The sequence below is a fragment of the Cyprinus carpio genome, chromosome B19 (genome assembly GCF_018340385.1).
Source record: "Cyprinus carpio isolate SPL01 chromosome B19, ASM1834038v1, whole genome shotgun sequence".
Lineage (NCBI taxonomy): Eukaryota > Metazoa > Chordata > Actinopteri > Cypriniformes > Cyprinidae > Cyprinus > Cyprinus carpio.
This window is the reverse complement of record NC_056615.1, coordinates 19,567,024-19,590,329: the sequence shown is the minus strand read 5'-3', so window position 1 is coordinate 19,590,329 and position 23,306 is coordinate 19,567,024. Positions and strand designations below refer to the sequence as shown.

Sequence of the window (23,306 nt, the reverse complement as noted above, 5' to 3'; positions counted from 1 at the left end):
CTTCTGGAACATTTTACTCCTTCAGCACGCCTTTAAGCAAGTTTCCACATAAATGTTTGATGACTTTGATGATGGTAATTCGAGATTCTAAACAAAGTGAGGAGTAAATGCAACAGTGCCAGTAAAAGAGTCAGTCATGGTGTTTTTTTTAGACGCATCTTGATTCAAGATCATCTTTCTTTTTTTTGTCAGTAGGGAATCTCTGGTTTAGTCACTAAGACCTGCAAATATCTGACCTCAAGTAAAGAAAATAGATGCACAAACTAAGAACTGAAAAACTTTCAAATTAAGTCAGTTCAAAAGAGCCAAAATCAACCAGTCAGTTGACTTTCACCAGTGGAATGTTTTCTGAGTGCTCAGATGAGCAGATACAGACTGCTAGTATACACTGTGGTATCTGTAAGATATGCACAGCATGTTCATAACATGTATGGGGCCACCCAATAACTGTGCACAATTTTGAGTTATGAATACCATTGAGAAAACTTTAAATGTCTAAATGTTTTAAATGTCTTTATTGTTTAAAGATTGGGGTCTGTAAATTTTTTTAATGCTTTTGAAAGTCTCATACTCATCAAGGCTGCATTCAAATGTAAAATATTATTGGAATTTAAAAGAACTGCTTCTTATATTAATGTAATTCATTCCTGTGATGCAAAGCTGAATTTTCAGCATCATTACTTCAGTTTTCAGTGTGACATGATCCTTCAGAAATCATTCCAATATTCTGATTTGCTGCTCAATAAACATTTCTTATTTTTATCAATGTTGAAAGCAGTTGAAAATGTCAGATTTTTGTCATGGTCTTTTGAACAATGTAAAAGTCTATTTAAAGCATCATTGTTGAATAAAAGCATAAAAGTATTTCTTTAATAAATTACATGCAAATATACAATGATCACAAAGAAATATGATGCAAAACCTATGCTAATTTCTCTAAGCTTTTGCTTCTCTAAAATCATCACCATGTGGAACCACATAAAGGGCACTATAAAAAACACACAGAGCACTATTATCTAAGAAGATAACTATACTTCAGTTTAGAAGTTTCCATTAGTATGTTGTATAATGTTCCCTGGTTTCTAATGTGTCTCTCAGATTTAACAAAATCTTTTTGTGTTTTACAGATGAACGGGATCGAGTACAGAAAAAGACCTTCACAAAATGGGTGAACAAGCATCTGATGAAGGTATTACCATCCATACAGAAATTGTTCTAGGTGCTTGTAACCACACGGTCACAGAGAGTCAAGTATCTCAGTTTTGCCCTTATCCAATGGCCACTTTGTCAAGCCATTATCTCAAGGGCTTGTTTTGAAGATGACTGGTGCAATAACTACTCCTGCTTGATTGGAAACTCTTAACACATACTAAAACTGCACAGAGAACATAGTTATTTGTCTGTCATTACATGGAAAAAAACAGTGTATTGATGCTTGAAGAGCAATAGTGAAAATGATAGATGTGTGTGAGAGACAGAATGGGATGTATAGTACAGTGTTTGCTTGTCTAACCCGTATGTGAAAACATATGGTGAGTGTGTGTAACTGCTACTGCTGTGGAGATCATGATAGCGGAATAATCGTCCTGTACACACCCATCACACTGCACTGCTGAAAGGTGCTGTTTATTTATTTATGAGTATGTGAGGATGAGTCATCAACATCTGTTTTTACTTTATATCCCCAAAGAAACAGATCGTTTTCTTGGTGCCGCTTGGATTCCATCCAGCAGTCTGGCCCACAGGCGGCCCCTTTAACGATTCAAAATGTGTTCCAAAAATCCATCCCAAAATCTGCAATATAAAGATGCAAAAAAAATCTGAAAATGAAAAACAAGTACTAGAATAAAGTGAAAAAGCAACAAAAGTGATGCAGCAGTTTACTCTACTGTGTAATTGTTTTTTTTTTGTGATATGCTAAACTCCATCTAAACAATTTCAAATGGTATTTTATTTATTATTGTAAATAATTGTATAAATATTATAAATAATTATTATATACTCACATTTATAACCTCATATTCATGTAAAGACTCTGATTGTTAATTACTTTTTGTTCACACTGCACAAACATTTATATATAAACTATATATAAAATAAATATTTGTTTTTATCTTATCGAACTGAAAGCAAAATGAAAAGAAAAATTATTCAAGAATATCTAACCTTGCAAAGATATGTGTAGAAATTATCTCTCTTTTGCATCAGTGGAAAGCGAGTTGTCTTTAAAATAAATTTCCAGTTTAACTAAGTAGTATCTAGACGATCTCTAAAATTATACTTCTTACATTTTTAGGCTGTTTGAAATTTTTTTAATAATTATTATTAATAAATTAAATTGAGAATAATTTATTTATTTCATTAAATTCAAATAATTATTCCATATTTTTTGTGATAAGTTTAAGCACTACATTTGTAATAGTTTTTGGATTAGACTGATTTTCCTTCCTTCATGGAGGCATAGGGTTTATTCAGTGGTCTGCAGTTCAGATCCGGTGACTCAGAGGCTTTGCTGTGGGTTGTTCGTTTGCTGCAAGGAAATCCTTCTCATCTGGATGCAGCCGTTTGGGATGGAAACCTGGACGCCAGCAAAGCCTTACTGTCTCTCATTTTAAACTAGGCATAGAGAACAGCAGGTTTAAGATTAAAAAAGATTTATTAAGAGTGAGTTGCCAAAATGATGGTTTCAGCAGATGTTATTAGTGATGTTCCATTGCTATTTTAGACTTAATAATAGCTTTGAATTAAATACAAAAGACAATTTAATAATGATGTTATGCCACATATGTGCTGTGCTCTTCCAAATATAATTTGTTGCTTCATATTTGAATATTAAAACTAAACAAATATATTTCTGACAGGTTGTCATCAGCAGACTTGTTTATACATGTAAAGGTCTATTCAAATATTTGATGCAATGAATGAAATATTTAAACTATATATATATCACGCCATCATGCAAACACTGTATGTGTCATCTGTGTTCATTTCACTGTTATATCTTGCTGTGTGTCTCTCGCTGTCTTTCTGTCATACAGTTCTCATTGTATTTCCCATCTGTTCCAACCTTTCTCTCTTTTATCTCTCCATGTTCCATTCTTTCCTCCATCTTTCTCTGTCAGCACTGGAAGGCAGAGGTAGGTGGTGTCTGTGATCACACCTTTGCAGAGTGACTTCTGTTATTACCTGCATGGGTTTCACATGCACCGTATCTTCCTACATCTGCACCTAGAGCTAACATACAAGCTTCCCTGCCTTCCTTGCATGAAATGCAGTTTTTTAACACTGGAGATGTTAACACTTGTGTTTTCTGTCTCCTTTAGTACTTTCTGTGCTTACTGCTTCAGCCTCCAGATAATTTCCTTTATCAACAGTAAATGTAGTATCATACAGTGGCCCACAAATCAACGAACTTCACTTTCGTGAGACATTTTTGTAATTATTAAAATCCCAAGGTGATTTATGATGTTAGTTCCCGCATTGCAAACTGAGCCGAATATGGAAAGCTCTCAGTGTGAACAGTTTTTTGTGAGAAAAGTCACTTCAAATGACTGTATTTTCCACAGCATCATAATATTTGTGATTTGTGTGTTCTGTTTGTAGTTTTAATGCTTACAAAACATATTTTCAGGGTTTCAGAACCCTTCTTTTTTGTCAGTAGGGAATCTCTTTAGTCACTAAAACCTGTAAATATCTGAAAATAGATCCACAACAAACTAAGAACTAAAAAAAAAAAGTCAGATGGACCCCCCCCCCCAAAAAAAAAGCCTTAGGTAAATTAAATGTGGACATAAAAAATATTTAAAGTACACTACCATGCAAAAGTTTAATGTTTGCAATTAAAGGCTGCATTTAATTGATCAAAGATACAATAAAAAAAACCTAATATTGTGAAATATTATTACAATTAAAAACAACTGTTTTCTATTTTCATATATTTTAAAATGTGATTTATTCTTATGATAGCATATCTTATTTGGCAGCCATTGCTCCAGTCTTCAGTGAAACATTTCTCATTATTATTAATGTTAAAAACAATGTTTTCATGGAAACTGTGATGCATTTTTTTTTCAGGATTATTGGATGAATATAAAGTTCAAAAAAACAGCTTTCATTTGAAATAGAAATATTTTGTACCATTATAAATATAATTTATTTTTTCAAACCCCAAACTTATGAATAATAGTGGATTATTTATTCACCTCAATGTATAGTAAAATTATTTAAAATTGTCATGTTTTGCAAACGACATTAAACTAGTGGTTGCCTTTGACAACTTTTGTGATCATTATGTAAAAATATTTGCCCGCTTGATGTCACAATAAACCCATTATAACTAATTCATGTGGAGAACTGTGGTATTAAATAGCATATATTGTCTTGAACATATAGTCTTCCACTTTTTTTAATGATGATTTCCTGTTTGATTCAGGCCCAGCGACACATCACAGACCTGTACGAGGATCTCAGAGATGGACACAACCTCATCTCGCTGTTGGAGGTGCTGTCTGGAGAGACACTGGTAAGTTCATGCTAATATGGGATCAGATTTTCCATCCACAACCCTATTCTAAACCTACTTCCAAACATCAATATGAAATTCTGCTTTTGCAAGGCTAAGTCTCACTACCTTGATCTGCTCCCTTAACATAAGCCCCTCCTCTTCCTGTGTCCTCTTTTGCTTTATAGACCTTGTAGTTTACGTTTGAGTAAAGTTCCCCTTGCAATCTGCACTGATAGTTCTACAGTTTAACACCCTCAAAGTCGTGTCCCTCAGATTTGTTTTGCATGCGTCAGTGGTTGACATGTGGCATTCGGCTCTGTATGAGCAGTGGACGTAACCACACATACAGAAATGTAACGGTAGGAACGAATGTCTCCTCACATCGTCCCGTCCTTATGAGCACTTCTACTGTGACTGTCTCTTTTGCATTGCGTCTCACTCCTTTAACACATTAACAATCTGACATTTTCTGCCTCAGTTTCAACTCTGCACCGGTTTGACCCCCCTTGACCATTCCTTTTTCAACTTCCTGTTTGCTCACCTCTGCCCTGACCTTGACCCCTTTGCCTTTGCCTCTTCTCTTGTGATGCTCTTGCTGTGGTAGCCGAGGGAGCGAGACGTTGTCAGGAATTCGCGGTTGGTGAGTTGGGGCTGAAAATTTCCGGCTCGCCTCCCCAGAAAGGGGTGTGGCATGTGTCACTGCCAGGGGAAATGTGTTGTGCATGATGTCACTTCCTTTGTCCTGTCGCTTATCCATGGTGCCGTCCTCCCCCCATGTTCACAAAAATATTCGATTAAAAAATTTGAAATAGATTATACTGCCATTTGCATAAAAAAATCAGGGTGGTTATTTAAATGTTTGCATCTTTTTTTTTTTTTTGTGATGGAATGTTCTGGAATGCAATGCATTCACTGTCAGGGAACCATTAATTACAGGCTTTCAGGAATTTGGCATAATGTATGTTAGTTTAGAATTAAATATTTGTTTTAGTTTTGCATTGATTCATGTCTTCTCATGTTTGCAGACATGGGATCCATTGAGAACCTAAGCGACATCATGCACTGCAAGCCAATAAGAGCCTGGCTCATGGGACAGCTTAGCTTTTGATTGGCTATTTATTGTGATGACTGATTGACAATGTCATTGCATGTTCTTATTGTATACTGGTGCATTTTGTCCATATCTTGCCATAGTGGTGTATTTGGTGTATGTTCAGGTAATAGATTATAGCTAATGAAGTTGGAAGATCTCTGGTCCTTGGGTTTCAAATTAATAAGGTTATAATATTTAGGGTATAGTTTCTGCATTTTTTTTTTTAAATATAATGTATTATTTCTTCCATGAAATGTGGAAAATATTACAAAGAAAAAGTGAATTTGCTTAGTTAAGGTTTACTTTAGGTACTTTTTTTTGTAGAATGATATTGTAATATATATTTTTTTCCCCAAATTTAAAGTGGCATTCCTACTTTAGTCGTTGTTTTGTATGTTTAGTTAATGCAATTTTTATCATTCAGTACATCTATAATCTCTGCCTTTTCATAACCGTATTGAATTTTTTGAGATCTTTCTCTTTGTTAATCTCTTTTTATTTATTTTTTTTTCAGCCCAGAGAGAAGGGTCGCATGCGCTTTCACAAACTACAGAATGTACAGATCGCACTGGACTTCCTCAAACATAGACAGGTACAGTGAACTGAACACCATATTTTTTTTCTTCTTTTTTCCACCCTTGGATTTGCTATTAATAATCAGGGATATAATAAAAAAAAATCTAAATATACTAAATTAAAAAATTGTTAATAAAATATAAAAAGCTAATTTTTCTTGGTCGGAATTTATGATAACATTTCATCAAAAATATTAGCTCACACTATTGTGTTACTGATCATTAGAATTGTAATTTTTTGTTTGTTTTATATTTCTTCCTGCAGTACCTTTACAGACCCACAGGGGTCTATAGACTCGTGATTGAAAACCCTGGCCTTATAAGATTTCACTGGTTAACAGGGATCTCATTGTTTGACAGGTGAAACTGGTAAACATCAGAAATGATGACATTGCGGATGGAAATCCAAAACTGACCCTCGGGCTAATATGGACCATCATCCTTCACTTCCAGGTCTGGTGTAGCACTGGTTGTGCTCTTCTTGCTCAGAGCAGACACATTTTAATTAGTTTTTTTATATGTTCTCTTTGGTTTTGCTTCACAGATTTTTGTTTCTACATGTTTTAGTCTCTCAACTTGCTGTTACTATTGCTGTAACAACACAGACATCTGTGCAGACTTGTGACAAGGTTTAATGTATCATCTGGCAACAGTGATATAGATATCGCTTTTCATCATTGTGCCAAATATAAATCTCAGCCCACCCACAAAACACAACACCCTCAGATCAGAACAAGTATTTGTTGTACTTTCACGCATGACCTCATGCTAATTTATTTTTGCGTGAACTGAAATGTCAGACAAAACAACTGTTTTGTGCCTATTAGAGACGGGTGGTTTTCTATGCCAATGCACTCTATTGTCTTTGGATTGCTGCACAATATATGCACTTTTTTCTGGGAAATAAAAACCAAAATGTGCGTCTTTGATGTCAGAGTAGGCCTGTGGGGGATTATGGGTTGGAATGGTGTTCATTTTGGTTGGTGACTCACATCTTCCCTAAAGGAAGTGGAAGCAGGCACACTGGCATGTTGGTTTGGTGACTCGTGAGACCAGTCATGCTGTTTTTGGTTGTGGGAAAAAAGAATTAGTGAATTAGTCATTAGTCAAAAACGTGCTGTGCTGTCCAGAACATTATGGCAACTTGACAAGATCACATTTTTGATATTTTCAAGATAGTATAGTTATTTTTCTGGTTAGGCGTATTAAATCAACTTAGAATCAAACAAATTGTTATAAATTCCTGTGGAGTAAAAATTATAATACAATAAAAATATACCAGAATTGTTCATAGCATTGCAGAATTAGCTTAAATTATGCACTCTTATGCATAATTATGCAGCTGTTAAGTTTTGCACCAGATGTGATTTTGCCAAATTTGTATTTCCTATTAAATAATTTTTAAAAATCTTTATTCTTACAATAACTTTCTTAAGAAGTTTGAAGTGTTGGGCTTATAGTCACTACTAAAAATATTTTTTAAATGAAAGGCATTGAAAGGAATTCTGCATTGAAAAGAACCTTAAATGGCCCTCTTGGGACTCGTAAAGCTATGCTGCGAGGGTGGAGGATGTGTTTCCAGTCCCTGTGTACATCCTTAATGTCAGGATTCAGAGGTTTAGACCGAGCAGACTTCCCTACAAAACTCTTATAATGGGAGGAAACTTGATTTAGCCGTTAAGCAGTTATTACCCAAAGGGGAATCCTGACGATGAGTCACCAGAGGAACAAGCGCATGCAAAATCACAGACTAAAATTTGAACAAGCCTTTTATTATAAACGAATCTTATGATCACTGCTAACCACAATGTTTGTCCGTAGTATCTTGGCAACAGTGAGGGTATTTTAGGTATACTGTTTTTTAATCAAATTCAAATTGTGAAATGCTATATAATTTTCCCTGAGCATCATAGTGTATAGTGTTTCATTATTGGAAAAGCAACAAGTTCACATTTTAAACTATTAAACAGAGATTTAGCAAAAGGAGTGCACTCCTTATATCACAATATTAATATTTCCATTGTTTTAACACAGGAACAACTGTAGTAACTGTAGTATTTTTTCACATTGTACATTATTTTACTATGAAAGTTGTTTTTATAGTTTCTGTATACGTTTAGAATTTTTTTCAAATACATAATTTTATTAAAACCACATTCGCATTGATTTTACTTATCTTTCTTTTTTTTTTTTTACATATTTTACAGAACTTTAATTTACGATTAGATCATATTTACAGTAGTTTCTTAATATATTTCAGCTACAAACCATATTGAAACCATATTTACATTGATTCTACTTCATTTTTTGTTTTACTATGACAGTTGAAATGATCATTTCTAAATATGTTTAGTATATTATTTCTTTATAAAATAATACAGAATTTGTATTCTTGTCTTCTTGGTACCTTGCCATTTCTATATGGTCTATCTATAGTTTTACTGCAGTCACCATGGTTAAACTGTGCTTATTATGCAATAACTAGGATACATTTTAATAAATGCTAGCTCAGACTCTAATTCTTCTTTTCTGACCATTTCTTGGCTCCATCAGATCTCCGATATCCAGGTGAACGGCCAGTCAGATGATATGACCGCCAAGGAGAAGCTGTTGTTGTGGTCTCAGCGGATGGTGGAGGGCTACCATGGGCTGCGGTGTGATAACTTCACCACCAGCTGGAGAGATGGCAAGCTCTTCAATGCCATCATCCATAAACACAGGTAAAAACGTCTTTTAAAAAAGGGAAACTGTGACTTAGCTGTTAGAACACATTCTCTGAACCCATGAATCAATGGTGCTCATGTAAAAGAGTCAGATTCTTGAAGAGAAATTTTTCAAAAAATAGTTTATTAAGTAATCTTGGCGCCTGAGAAGTGAGAAATAGCTGACATTCCCTTATATTCCCTCCAGGCTGTTTATTAAGTTCATCTCCAGACTTGCTGGCTGTATTTGCCATGTCAATCACAGACCCCTTCTGTCCCTTGTCAGGTCTATAATTTATGTACTAAATCCTGGCTTTTAGCAGGTGATGTTTGACAGGAAACAAGATTGGTCATGCCATACTTAAAGGTAGGCTGACCTGTTTTAACCTTCAAGAGTTCAGTTTGCTCTCACACATGGGACTCAAGAAACTAGAAAAACTGACCCATTATAGACTTCAAACAAATACCTCTAGAGCACAACAAATTCACTTTGGTTTACATCAAATTTTGCCGGATTAAGTTCAAGTATGCTCGAATTGGCACTTATGAAAACAGTTTGAAACCAGAATCCAGTATTGAGGGCGTGTTCAATCTGAAAGGATCGCCAGAGGGTGTGTTTTTATTATTCAGCATGCAGCTGCATAGCTCAGGTTCACCCTACGCTATCAGACGCAGATGACTCTTGAGATTTGAGCAAATAAGAAGCTGTTCGTCTTCCCTCTCGCTTGCCACTCGATGAACAGATTAATATATGAACTCCATTGCGACAGCAGCAGTAAAGGTGAAGCTCTCAAAGCTTGATGCGTGATATAAGATGGAGTATGGTTTCTCTGAGGACTGAGACTGCTAACCGTTGGCTGGAGCTTGCTTCTCATTGGACGAGAAAACCCATCTGCACCCTGTGTGAATGCACACTTTTCAAAGAATAGGATTTTGATTCATTCAATCCAACGAAATGTTCAGTCTCAAGAGGAAGTTGCGCTCCAGGAAGAATCGCAGCACCTCGTCCAGCCACGGATCCGTCAGTGACCTGGAGGACCGGGTGGTCATGCTGTGTGAAGATGTACCATCAGAGGCTTCGTTCGATTCGAGCCAGGGGTCCATCAGCCCTGGTGCCTGCTCAAGTGGTGGATCCCAGAGCGGAGATCTTGAACATGGCATGGAGCAAAAGCTCTCCACCCTAAGCAGAGATGGGTTTTCTTACAGAAAGGTGTTCGTCTCAGATGCCGATCTTCCCTGGGGCCAGCTGTGCTACCTGCTCACACAGACAGACAACGAGTCGTATGAATGCTTTGTATTTTTCATTAAAAATATTTTGGAAAAAACCAAGCAAAGCAGTGCTGCCTTTGTCATTGTAGCTTTTGGAATTTCATTGACAATTTAGTCAACTGATTTAGTAATTTGGGGTTGTTTTTTGCTATAAAATGTAGTTTTGTTGGACATGCTCAGGTTTTCATGTAGTTAAAAGGCTGCTTGTGTGTGCACGTAGTATTTTACTGTAATTGTTTTTGGCGCCTTGCAATGATTGCTGTTGAGTGAGTACTTAGTCACATAAGATTGGCTTTTTTTCAAATACTGTGAAGAGCTATCAATCTTGCCTTCACCTGCCCAGATACTGCCACAGATGTTTACATAGCCTGCAGGTTTGGCCAAGCAGTGTGCAGTTAAATATAAGATCTGCATGCATGCATTCAAATGAGATCTTGGGGAAATTTCACAGTTCATACCAATAGGATTTTTGTTTGCTAACAGAAAAATTATTCCTTTAAACATAGCAGACCATAAAATACAAAATAATTAACCAAATGAGCAACCTCTCTGTTAAATTTTTTAATAAATAGGCAGTTTATGATGTGATGCATGATGTATTATGTTGTCAATGCACTGAAATAAAGTATGTGCAGTCTTTATATTTTCTTTTGTTTCCTTTCTAGGGGGATATTTCTCTCAGTGTCCACCTCTAACTGCATTCTGTGTCTCCTGTCTTTTGTTGTAGACCGAATTTGATTGAAATGAATAAGGTGTACAAACAGACCAACCTGGAGAATCTGGAGCAGGCCTTCAGCGTAGCAGAAAGAGACCTGGGCGTCACACGCCTACTGGATCCTGAAGGTAAACTGAGGGAGAACATCCCTCTGGATTCTCCTTCAAGGATTTTTTTTTTTCATTCTTGACTTTCGTTGATCCTAGAGGATTAATGGATTTGTAAAGTATTTCATATGCTCGTGTAAGAGTAGCTTCTAATAATTATCTAACAGTATTAACAATATTATTGCTTAAATCTGTATTTAATCACATAATTGCAGCCGTGGTAAGCAAATCTTTGTACGATAGTGTACACACTGATGGTAGTTTGTTTTCCTTTTCTGCAGATGTGGATGTGCCACACCCAGACGAGAAGTCCATCATCACATACGTGTCCTCTTTGTATGATGTTATGCCAAGAGTTCCTGATGTTCGTGATGGAGTCAAGGCCAGTGTGAGTGTTTTGAAAGTATAAGAAGCTATACAAGTATCATGGGCCATTCAGTGAAATTAATTATTTATCAACGTGCACAGGAATTGGAGTTGCGCTGGCAGGAATATTACGAGCTGGTGACTATGTTACTCCAGTGGATCAGACATCACATTATCGTGTTTGAGGAACGCAAGTTCCCCTCCAGCTATGAGGAAATTGAGGTTAGTCTCATGTTCCATGGGTTTATGATCATGCATGTGCATAATTTACATGTGTAATTATGATTTGGTACAGTAATTGACTTTTATTATTTACCAGCTAGAAGTGTTATGAAATGTACAAAATAGCTTTGTCATTATTTTGAGTCTACAAATACATATGTTTGAAGTACTATAGAAAAACATTCAAAACAATAGAAAAAAGATTGTGATATGACCATTTCTCCTCTTTTTATTTTGTTGTAGGTTCTCTGGCGTCAGTTTTTGAAGTTCAAGGAGACTGAACTACCAGCCAAAGAGACTGACAAAAATCGCTCCAAGCTCATTTACAAGTCTTTAGAGGTAAATTAAATTAATTAGGAATTGCCTTTTAAACAAGCATGTAGTACAGTTTTTTACTAAGATTTGACTTTATGTTTGGGGTTTGTTTGCCACCAGGGTGCTGTGCAGGCGGGTCAGATCAAGGTCCCCCCCAGCTACCACCCTTTCGATGTGGAGAAGGAGTGGGGCCGCCTGCATGTGGCCATTCTGGAACGAGAGAAACTGTTGCGCTCAGAGTTTGAAAGGTGAAAGAATATGTTCAATTTCTTACACATTCTTTGTTTGCTTGTATGACTCCTTTGAATAATCTGAACTATTTACAGGGGCATTTGGCAATAATAATGATATAACCATGGGTCAAAAAGTATTGAACTAATGAAGTAAAATCTATGATGCTGTAGTGCTCAGATTTTAACAATGTTTGGGACAAAACCTAATTTAAGTTACGTTGAAAAAAAAAATAAAGATCTGCAAAGTGAAGTGATTTGCCCTAAAAAGAAACTTCAGCCATACTAATTGATAATTATCAGATCTTAAACATTAATATTTTACGTGAAATTTTACTTATATGTAAATATATAACTTAACCTATATAAATATATGTATTTTTCATTTGACTTACTTTCCCCTTCAGTGTTCTGTTCCAAATGCCTTACTTTAAAGATTCCAATTGCCAAAATGGCTTTTCATATTGTTATTAAATAGCATTTTTCACAAGCAAACAGGGCGTCGCTTTCAAAAAGGTTTGTCACAAGACAGACTTGCTGCTGCTCTGCAGAATGTTTATGAGTCTGATAAGTTACAGAAGCACTTCTTAACATCAATAGCTGATTCTGTGCGCCTCTGCTCTTGGAAAACTGTCTCTGTACTGGGATTCAGCATTATTAGGATTATTAGTCATGGCTTTCATGAATGACAGCCATGGACTGGAATACCTGCTCCGTGAGAGGAGGGTGTGAGTGATTTGACTGACTTTTTTAAAATGTATTAAATGTTGAATGCCTGTAAAGTCTGAATATTGTCTAGTTTAGTTTAGCCTATGTCCAGCCATTACATTCTTAATATTTCATGGCTGTTTTGCTTGTAGTTAATTATGCTCAGTGTGTAAGAGTATTTGTGTGTCTGTAATATGCACAGGCTGGAGCGTCTGCAGAGAATAGTCAGTAAGGTGCAAATGGAGTCAGGTTTATGTGAGGAACAGCTCAACCAGGTGGAAACACTGTTACAAACGGTGAGATATAAACCCATTTTATTCCTTTGTTTAAAATCCCTGTAGCTTTCAAGAAGGAAAACCTGTAGCAAATAGCACTATAATAATATTTTGCTGTTATTGCAGGACATACGTCTGCTGAGTGCAGGAAAGCCTATCCAGCATGCGTCTGAGATAGAAACAGATCTGAACAAGGCTGAAAACATGATCCGTTATCTTTTCAATGATGTGCAATTACTTAAAGATGGGCGCCATCTACAGGCAGAACAGATGTACAGGCGGTCAGTAAAATATTTTACTTCATAAGAAATTCAGTAAGAACTAGAACTAATCTGTAATATGAATGCTTTACTATTTATTAATTTAATCATTCATTTGCAACTTTTTTAAATTATGAAAACTGTAATTGTTCCTGTCACCTGAAAATGTTTTTTAAAAAATAGAAAAAGTTAAACTATTCCAGTTTTATTTTTTATTTTTTGCCTTGATTTGTATGGCATTATTTTCTGTAAAACTGCTTCACAATAATAATCTAAGCAAGCTGCTTTGCAGAAAACATGTATTAAATGGCAGTTAAAATGCTTAAATAACAATAATAGTATCTGTATATCTAATAATATCTAAAAATAAATATTATCATCAATATCTAAGACAGCTGCTTTGAAGAAAGTATGTATTAAATGGCAATTAAAACGGCATAAACAGCAATTAATAATAATTAGTGCTTTCAAATGATTACACACATACAGTATATATATTTGAAAATATTAACATGTATAAATTTGTATTCTTATATTTTATATTATATATAAATATATCCAATATGTAAACATAACATTTTTTTCTTAAATATATACATGCATTTATTTGTGTATATGTTATATATACATAATAAATGTACACAATATACACATATATTATGAAAACAAAAACTTTTATTTTGGATGCGATTAATCGTTTGACAGCACTACTAATATCTATATCTAATAATATCTATAATAAATGATATCTCACAGAATCTTCATAACAGCATCAGTAATTGCTGATCTGTGTTCTCTCAGGGTATACCGTCTCCATGAGCGTCTGGTTAACCTGCGCAGTGAGTTTAATCTACGTCTGAAGTCAGGTGTGACGGTGTCACAGGTGCCCATGACCCAGGTGCCCATGACCCAGATCTCCCACATGCAAACATTACAGCAGTCTCCCCAGCGTGTTAGACCTGAGCTTGATGAAGTCACTCTCAAGTACATTCAGGACCTCCTGTCTTGGGTGGAGGAGAACCAGAGACGCATTGATGGGGCAGAGTGGGGCGAAGATCTGCCCTCTGTGGAGTCTCAGCTCGGTAGCCATCGTGGCCTTCATCAGTCCATCGAGGAATTCAAATACAAGATTGATCGTGCGCGGGCTGATGAGGTAATTTAGTGCATTGTTTTAATACATATTTCTGCATCCAGTTGGTCTTAAAATGAGACATTTTTCACTTAGTAGATATTGTGTTCCCTGCACTTTGTATAACTTTTGGTTACTGTATCTTTAAGATTTGCATAATTCACCTCTCTTCTGTTTGGGTTACTTAATTACATGTGAACTGAGTAACAGTAGCATTGAGTGATGATATTTATATATTCAAAATATATTATGTTGCATATGATATGTTTTTTACTGTTTACTTTAAATAAAGCAACCTGGATACTCAAGTACAAACAATACTGTTCTCAATAAACCATGCATGCTTTTTAAACAGTATTAATAGTTCAAATAGTATCTTACACTCCATATAAGTTAAGAATGTCTAAGGCTGTACTGACTTGACTTTCATATAAAAAACCAGCATCAGAAAACAACATCATTTTCTCTCCTCTCAGAATCAGTTGACTCAAGTCAGTAAGGGAGCCTATCAAGAATACTTGGGCAAACTGGACCTTCAGTATGCTAAACTGCTGGTACGTTCTTAAATTTAGAGCTAATATACACTTTACACTTTTGATGAATTTTAATCATGGATTTTAAAATGTCTTCGTAGCAAAGCCTTATGAAATAGAATCAGCCAGTTTGTTTGTTGGTTAATTTTGATTGATTTTCCACCTCAGAATGCTTCCAAGTCACGGCTGCGGAGTTTAGATCAGCTGCATGCTTTTGTTGTGGCTGCCACAAAAGAGCTGATGTGGCTGAATGAGAAAGAAGAGGAGGAAGTGAACTACGACTGGAGCGACCGAAACTCCAACATGACTGCCAAGAAAGATAACTATTCTGTAAGACCACCAACACATCTGGACATGATTCGACCTGCACTAAAATAGCTCTGTGATGTCATTTTAATTGCATTTGACAATAAAAGTTGATGTTCCTTTGCTATCTTGTAGGGTTTGATGCGAGATCTTGAACAGAGGGAGAAGAGAGTGAACAATGTCCAGATGACTGGAGACAAACTGCTAAAAGAAGGCCATCCTGCCAGGAAAACTGTGGAGGTACAAAGTTTACAATTAATAATTTATTGTTTGTGTTTGTCCAAAGCAAAATACTAGAGTAAATGAGTCTTATAGACGTATAGTATATATATGTTTATATGATTAATATAACACAAAAAAGTGTTTTACTTATTTGGGCAGAATATTCCATATTTTTATCTATTTCAGCTTGCAAAGTTTATGTTTTACATTTTTTAAAGTCCTGAAACTTTATATTTCCAGGCTTCAATTATATTTTCAATCCCAGATTTTCAATGAGGACCTTTTGACTCCATTGTATATTGTAGCAGATAATTCTGTGTTTTAATGTTTGTAATCTGTTCTTCTGTAGGCTTTCACTGCAGCACTTCAGACTCAGTGGAGCTGGATCCTTCAGCTGTGCTGCTGCATTGAGACTCATCTGAAGGAAAACACAGCTTACTTCCAGGTACATACTTTAATAAAACTCTGTGCTTGTAGAGATTCTTGTTGACAGTTCAGAACCCATGGTTACAGACAAACAGACCTCCAACCCTGTTAAAATCAACTTCAGCTGAATTATTTTGATCTCCTAACTATTTTTTCTATTCTACAGTTCTTCTCAGATGTTAAAGAGGCTGAAGAGAGGATGAAGAAGATGGATGGCGTGATGAAGAAGAAGTATGTGTGTGACCGCTCTATCACAGTCACACGGCTAGAGGATCTTCTACAGGATGCAGTGGTGGGTGTTAATATGTCTGGGATTTTACAAACCAATAAACACCAAAATGTATTTAGTGCTGGGCAATTACTTATTTGACCATTCAGATTATGTTATTAGATTAGAGAGCCTTTGAAACTCTTAGTTCAGTTCAATTTAATTTAATTTGAAATGTTTGCAATATATATACAAAGTTATCTCTCTGATCTTCAGGAAGAAAAAGAACAGCTAAACGAATTCAAGACACACCTGGAGGGTCTCAACCGGAGAGCCAAGACCATTATCCAGCTAAAGCCGAGGAACACAGCTTACCCTGTCAAAGGCAAATTACCCATTCAGGCTGTCTGTGACTTCAAACAAATGGAGGTAAACACTCTCACGCTTGTTTTGTTGTATACATTGGCAATAAAGGAAGCCAAATTAATCCTGGGGGTACAATTGAGGACACATAAACTATGTTTTGAACCACATTTGGTATTTGCCTTCCTTTATCACAGTCCCTCTTTTTAAAAATGGTGTATGTGGAAATCACATGCATGTTTTCTATAATAAATTGCAATTAACCATGAATATTTTAGTACACAGGCTAAGCAGTCAGTCTCACCCAATAACTTGTCTTGCTGTTAGTCACAGAACAAAATGTAATCCATATTAATCACTGCAGAACAACATTCTTCATTCTTTTAACCCAGATCACAGTACACAAAGGAGATGAATGTGTCCTGGTGAACAACTCCCAACCGTACAATTGGAAAGTGCGAAACTCCAGTGGAAACGAGGCCACAGTGCCATCTATCTGTTTTATCATCCCTCCCACCAACAAAGAGGCCCTGGACATCAGCTCTGGGTAACACAGTACAGCCTGATACGAGTGCACAAGTCTTGTCTCATTTGACCTCCCTTGCTTTAGTTGGCAGCACATTCAAATTCCACATACTCCTTTTATCTCTGTCTTTGACTTTTGAGTTGAGATGTGTGGTTTTTCTGGATAAACCAAATCCTTCTGATCAGCCTTTGGCTTTGCCACCTTATCTTTAATTCTGCTTTGAACCTCAGATTAGATGCGAGTCTGGAGAGGCTGATGGTCCTTTGGCAAAAGCTGCATGTAGATATGAAGAGCTTGATGTCCTGGCAGTATCTCATGCGAGATATCCTGCTTATCAACTCCTGGAATTTAATCATGGTAACTTGCACATATGCACCTCTTTTTGGTATTCAGAAACTTAATACAAAATCAGCACAAAAAAGTCGTTGTACAAAATACTACAACTAATATGCACCAATATTTATAAAATGATGGAAATTATTACAATAAATGTCTGATACAAAATTATATGCCATTATATACTTCAAATATATATACTTAAAATCAAAATATCATAATGTACAGTATGTAAAAATTATTTGCTTCAGCAAGGAAAGACATTTATTAATATTATAAAAAAAATCTACTTAAAAATGTAGAACCATATATTTAACAAGAATAATATTAAGCAGCACAACTGTTTTCAACATATAATGGTAACAATATGAAATGTTCCTTGAGCACTGGCATATTACAATGATATTTGAAAGATCATGTGACACTAATGGCTTCTAAAAATCTGAATCAGAATGATAAATAACATTTTCAAATATATTCAAATAGAAAATAGTTATTTTGAATTTTCATGATATTTCACAGTATTACAGTTTTTCCTGTATTTTGATCAAATTAATGCAGCCTTGGTTGAGCATAAGATGTTCAAAAACATTAAAAAGTCTTACTGACCCCAGTCTTGCGAATGGTAGTTCAGTTTGAGCATGCATAATTCAGTATTCAGTATCATGCAATATATTTCGATTGTAATGAAAAATAAAATTAAGTAATAAAATAATATTGGCTTATAACTGATCCAATATATCATACATCACTTTAAATAACTATGTTAAATAACACTGTAAATATTATGTATTATTTCATCGCATGCAGACATATAAATATACTCATGAATATTTTAGTTAGCTGACACATTCTGTTCTCTATTTTTATGTAGTTTAAGACTTTGAGAGTTGAGGAATATCGACTGACCCTGAAGAACCTGGAGGAGCACTATCAGGCCTTCCTGCGTGACAGTCAGGATTCTGAGCTCTTCGGTGCTGATGATCGCTTGCAAGCAGAAAACAGTTACAGCAAAGCTACTCAACACTATGATAACTTGCTACGCTCTGTTGAACAAGGTAGGTGTCAGGTTAGGTTGGCGGGCTTGTTCAGATGCATAGAAACCATCCATCACTTTCACTGTTCATCAAGTAAATGAGATTGCACACAGACAAAGCCATCTTGGCCCCAGGAACAACCTTGTTTTAAGGTGTAGCTGTGAGCACAGCTGCAGATTTTTCTGCATGCTTGATGCCACACAAAGGCATTATGGAATTTTCATTACTTCTGCTGGATTCATTGTTTTTATCACAGCACAGTTTGAAAATTCTCAATAGAGCCACCTCCCATTATGACTGCAAGACTTATTTTTCAGAACCTGTTTTCATCCAAAAGGGAAGCGTGCGTGGTGGGTGATGATAGTGTTGTGTTATTTATTATTAATATGCTAATGATGTGTTTGATGTTATCGTTTGCATCACACTTTGTGCATTTTGCCTTCTTCCCCTTTGACTCCAATGTGTTGCTAATGGAGCAGTGTCTTGCTGTTTCTGAACGTGTCTTTAATTATTTTTTTTTCACTTGTGTGATGTCATTTTCAAATTACAGAGATTTCTTCAATATTTTACATTTTGAGATGTAGTGTATGTACAGCGTGCAAATGAACCGATTTACTTTAAACCTTGAGACATTCTTTACACATGCACTTGAATGCAAATGCTTCTAACTATGTCAGCTTGATTTCATGTGAAAATATACATTACTGTTTTAAGGTTTGGGCTTAAGAAATTAATATTTTTATTCAGAAAGGATGCATTAAATTGATCAAAATTCACAGTAAAGACATTTATAATGGTTTCTGTTTAAAATAAATGCCACTCTTTTGAACTTTTCATCAAAGAAAACTGAAAAAAAAAAATGGACAGTTATCACAGTTTTTATGAAGACAGCACAACTTTTTTTTTTTTAAGATTAATTTTTGGCATGCACATCTGTTTTTAAGTAGCACATTTGTTTTCACCATAGATAAAAATAAATGATTTATTGAGTACTAAAGCAGCATTATTACACTGATTTCTAAGGGATTGTGTGAAACACTTTAATAAATATATATATTTTTAATATATTAAAATCAGAAACCATTACAGTTACACTTTATTTCAAGGTGTCCTTGTTACAGTGTAGTTATACATTTAAGTACTGAGTAATATTAATTAACTACATGTACTTGCTATATGGTTAGGTTTAGAATTAGGGTTTGGCTTAGGGTTACTTGCATGTAATTATGCATAATTAATTGTTATTATAATAGTAAGTACATGTAAAGTGTAACAAGGACACCTTAAAATAAAGCGTTACTACAGTTACATTGAATTGTAACAATATTTCACAGTATTACTGTTTGTACTGTTTTTTTGATCAAATGAATAAAGCCTTGGTGAGAGTTCTTTCAAAAATGTTAACAATTCTGACTGAACCCAAACATTTGAACTGTAGTGTGCCTGTAGTGTAAATACAACATTAATCTAGTATTATGACTGAGGAGACATTCCTAGAAATCTGTGTGTGGTTTTGATTTTGAATTGTATTTTGAGATCAGAGTTTGAGCCGTTTTAACACTAAGTTTTTTAATTATTCAGGGGAACAGGATGAGTCGGTGTGTAAGAGTTACATCACCCAGATCAAGGACCTGAGACTGAGACTAGAGGGCTGTGAGAGCCGCACAGTGAACCGCCTCAGACAGCTGGTGGACAAGGAGCCTCTCAAAGCCTGTGCACAGAGAGCCACTGAACAGAAGGTCTGCAGAAGCACTGCATCTTTTTGAACTTGATGCCATTGAATTTACTGTTTTTGGATGAAGAAATACCTTTAAATGCATCTTAAATGAAGAGCCTGTCCATGTTGGCTTCAGTCATTAAAGTGTTTATAATCCCCATATATATTATTTCATACTTCAATATACTTGTGTATTCTCACTTCGTTTTACAGAAGGTGCAGGCTGAGCTGGAGGGTATAAAGAAAGACCTGGATAAGATGGTGGAGAAGAGTGAAGCAGTGCTGGCCACATCTCAGCAGTCCAGTTCTGCACCTGTCCTGCGCTCAGAAATAGACGTTACCCAGAAAAAGATGGAGCATGTCTACAGTCTGTCCTCTGTGTATCTCGACAAGTAAGACTCAAGTCTTACCTTTTTCTTTTTTAAATATATGCAGTACACTTTCAATCAAATGTTGGGTGTCTGTAATTTTTTTAAGGCCTGGTTTCACAGACAGGGCTTAAACTAAGCCAGGATTAGGCCATAGTTCAATTAGGACATTTAAGTAATTTTTATAAACGTGCCTTAGAAAAAACATTATTGGTGTACATCTCAAGACAAAACAAAAGCACTGACATGTTTTAGGATTAATCAGTGCGAGTTTCTATCAGTTGAAACAGCTCAGATTTCATTTTAGTATGGGACCAGGCTTAAGCCTTGTCTGGGAAACCGGGGGTATATGTTTTTGAATGATGCTTACCAAGGCATTGCATCTATCTGATCAACACTACAGTAAAAACAGTAATCTTATGGAATAATTTTACAATTTAAAATATCTGTTTTCTATTTTAATATATTTTAAAATGCAATGTATTCCTGTGCTGAAAATCCTTAAGCTGAACATTCAACAGCCATTACTCCAGTCTTCAGTGTCACAGGATTTTTCAGAAATTATTCTTAAGTGTCGATTTGGTTGTCAAAAACATTTCTTATTATTAGCAATGTTGAAAAACATTGTGCTGCTCAATGTATTTTTTTTTTCTTTGATTAATGAAAATGATATAAAAATGAAATGAAAGAAATATAAATAGATGTTTTTGTAAGAATACAAAAGTCTCTTTACTGTAACTTTTGATCAATTTAATGCATCCTTGCTGAATAGAAAAATAATAGTGACCCCAAAACTTTTAGATGAAGTATTCAATAAAAAAAATTTCTTTCCCCCACTAAGTCACCTTTTTGTCCTTTCCATATAAAATAAAGCAGATCCTATTTTTTGTCCATAAAGGCTGAAGACCATTGACATGGTAATCCGCAGCACACAGGGAGCTGAAGACATTCTCAACAAGTGCGAAAACCAACTGCGTGATGTAAACAAAATTCCTGTTAATGAGAAAGACGTTGAGGCCAACCAAACACAGCTCCAGGTGCATTGACTCTCATACAAAAACCTAGTTATGCATGAAATAATTGTTAGTGGTTTCCTATGTGAACTTCAAGACATTACACATAACATCACAAACATGTTCATGTTCTCATTTTCTTTCTTGACCCTAGAAACTGCGCACAGAAGCAGAGGGCAAGCAATCCACGTTTGATCATCTGGAAGAGGGGCTTCAGAGGGCTACGGCAGTGAATGACCGGATGTCTCAGTTGCACAGTGAGCGGGACATAGAGCTGGAGCACTACAGGCAGCTGGTGGGCAACCTGAAGGACCGCTGGCAGGCTGTGTTTGCTCAGATCGAGCTAAGGCAGCGAGAACTTGACCTTCTAAGTAGGCAGATGCAGGCCTACGGACAAAGCTATGACTGGCTCATCCGCTGGATAGCAGATGCCAAACAAAGGCAGGAAAAGCTTCATGCTGTGCCTATAGGTGACAGCAAAACCCTTCAAGAACAGCTGAACCAGGAGAAGGTATCTATCTATCTATCTACAAAGGTTTAATTAATTTATTATTCTCAATGCTTTATAAAATGAATGTCCTCTAATATTTATCCTGTAGATAAAATCATGTAGTTGATTTTTTTTTATTTACGTCATGTCCATCCACTTTACAGAAACTGCTTGAGGAGATTGAGAAGAACAAGGACAAGGTGGATGAGTGCCAGAAATATGCTAAAGCATACATTGATGCCATAAAGGTGTGTGTGCATGTCGCTGCATGTATGTTTTATGATTTATGATTTATGAGTAGCAGTCTGACTATATGTTCTCATGCAGGATTATGAGCTTCAGCTGGTGACATATAAAGCTTTGGTGGAGCCCATCGCTTCTCCTTTGAAGAAGACCAAAATGGAGTCTGTATCTGATGACATCATCCAAGAGGTACTTTTGATATCTGACATCCATCTATTTTTGAATCTCATTCTGATAAATGTATTAAATAAGCATACTGTATGTGCAACTTAAAGTGTTATACTTGATTGTATACTTATTCTTGATTGTATTGCATATATGACATACTAAGTAACTTTAAAACCATCTTTCAGTATGTGACTCTGAGAACACGCTATAGTGAGCTGATGACTCTTTCGAGTCAGTATATTAAATTCATTATTGAGACACAGCGCCGTCTAGGGGATGATGAGGTAAGTGTCATATTTGTATTCTAGCACTAACTGTAACTCACTAACTTAACCATGTAGTTCAATTTATTGATGTATGGACATAAGAAATATGTATTTATTTCAGTATACAAACCATATGAGACACAGTTCTTAAAGAGTGACACAATACTGAATTTGCTATTGTTGGCCATGTGCTAGAGGTAAAAGTTCTGAAAATAAAAAATGTAACCGATCGAGGTGCTCACCTAGGTCTTCACTAATGTTAATGCTAGTGGTGCAGCACATTCCATTTCTTCCACTATGTATGTCTCTCATGATCTGTTTACTACTATGGAGGTTTTTTAATAACTCTTCCATTATAGTGAGCTCTCAGTTAGTATAGGTATCCTTCAGCCTGAAGCAAACTTAAAATTTTCTATCATCCAGAAAAATAAAAGATAATGCATGTTGCAACATGTAGCGGAGATGCCACATTTGTCTCTAGTTTAATTTCCTGGTTGGATTCTGTCTGTTGCTTTTGGAAAAAGAAAGCAGCATTCTTACCCATCATTCCTTTGTGCTCTGATTGTTGATTTTCCCTCAGAGTATGCTTCACCCCTTCCTGTAGTTGTTTTCTT

At 35.7% G+C, this 23,306-nt stretch overlaps 1 protein-coding gene across 24 annotated transcripts in view; it reads left to right on the top strand.

Moving 5' to 3' along the window:
* Positions 1–23,306, top strand: part of LOC109064031 (plectin-like) — a 93,943-nt gene that overhangs the window by 57,539 nt on the left and 13,098 nt on the right. For 8 of the 24 annotated variants that reach the window (XM_042744925.1, XM_042744933.1, XM_042744940.1 and 5 more), the window contains 32 exons: positions 1,128–1,189; positions 3,123–3,137; positions 4,433–4,522; positions 5,109–5,144; positions 6,112–6,189; positions 6,533–6,625; positions 8,726–8,892; positions 10,871–10,986; positions 11,247–11,353; positions 11,434–11,553; positions 11,797–11,892; positions 11,989–12,116; positions 13,009–13,102; positions 13,208–13,362; positions 14,143–14,494; positions 14,947–15,024; positions 15,172–15,333; positions 15,445–15,549; positions 15,881–15,976; positions 16,124–16,249; positions 16,442–16,594; positions 16,921–17,075; positions 17,285–17,411; positions 18,265–18,448; positions 18,745–18,774; positions 20,006–20,166; positions 20,358–20,536; positions 21,411–21,549; positions 21,680–22,036; positions 22,180–22,263; positions 22,343–22,447; positions 22,612–22,710. In XM_042744925.1, the coding sequence (XP_042600859.1) occupies positions 1,128–1,189; positions 3,123–3,137; positions 4,433–4,522; positions 5,109–5,144; positions 6,112–6,189; positions 6,533–6,625; positions 8,726–8,892; positions 10,871–10,986; positions 11,247–11,353; positions 11,434–11,553; positions 11,797–11,892; positions 11,989–12,116; positions 13,009–13,102; positions 13,208–13,362; positions 14,143–14,494; positions 14,947–15,024; positions 15,172–15,333; positions 15,445–15,549; positions 15,881–15,976; positions 16,124–16,249; positions 16,442–16,594; positions 16,921–17,075; positions 17,285–17,411; positions 18,265–18,448; positions 18,745–18,774; positions 20,006–20,166; positions 20,358–20,536; positions 21,411–21,549; positions 21,680–22,036; positions 22,180–22,263; positions 22,343–22,447; positions 22,612–22,710 (4,049 nt within the window). The remainder of the gene's footprint in view (positions 1–1,127; positions 1,190–3,122; positions 3,138–4,432; positions 4,523–5,108; positions 5,145–6,111; positions 6,190–6,532; positions 6,626–8,725; positions 8,893–10,870; positions 10,987–11,246; positions 11,354–11,433; positions 11,554–11,796; positions 11,893–11,988; positions 12,117–13,008; positions 13,103–13,207; positions 13,363–14,142; positions 14,495–14,946; positions 15,025–15,171; positions 15,334–15,444; positions 15,550–15,880; positions 15,977–16,123; positions 16,250–16,441; positions 16,595–16,920; positions 17,076–17,284; positions 17,412–18,264; positions 18,449–18,744; positions 18,775–20,005; positions 20,167–20,357; positions 20,537–21,410; positions 21,550–21,679; positions 22,037–22,179; positions 22,264–22,342; positions 22,448–22,611; positions 22,711–23,306) is intronic. The other 16 variants (XM_042744928.1, XM_042744941.1, XM_042744948.1 and 13 more) reach the window with 7 other exon arrangements.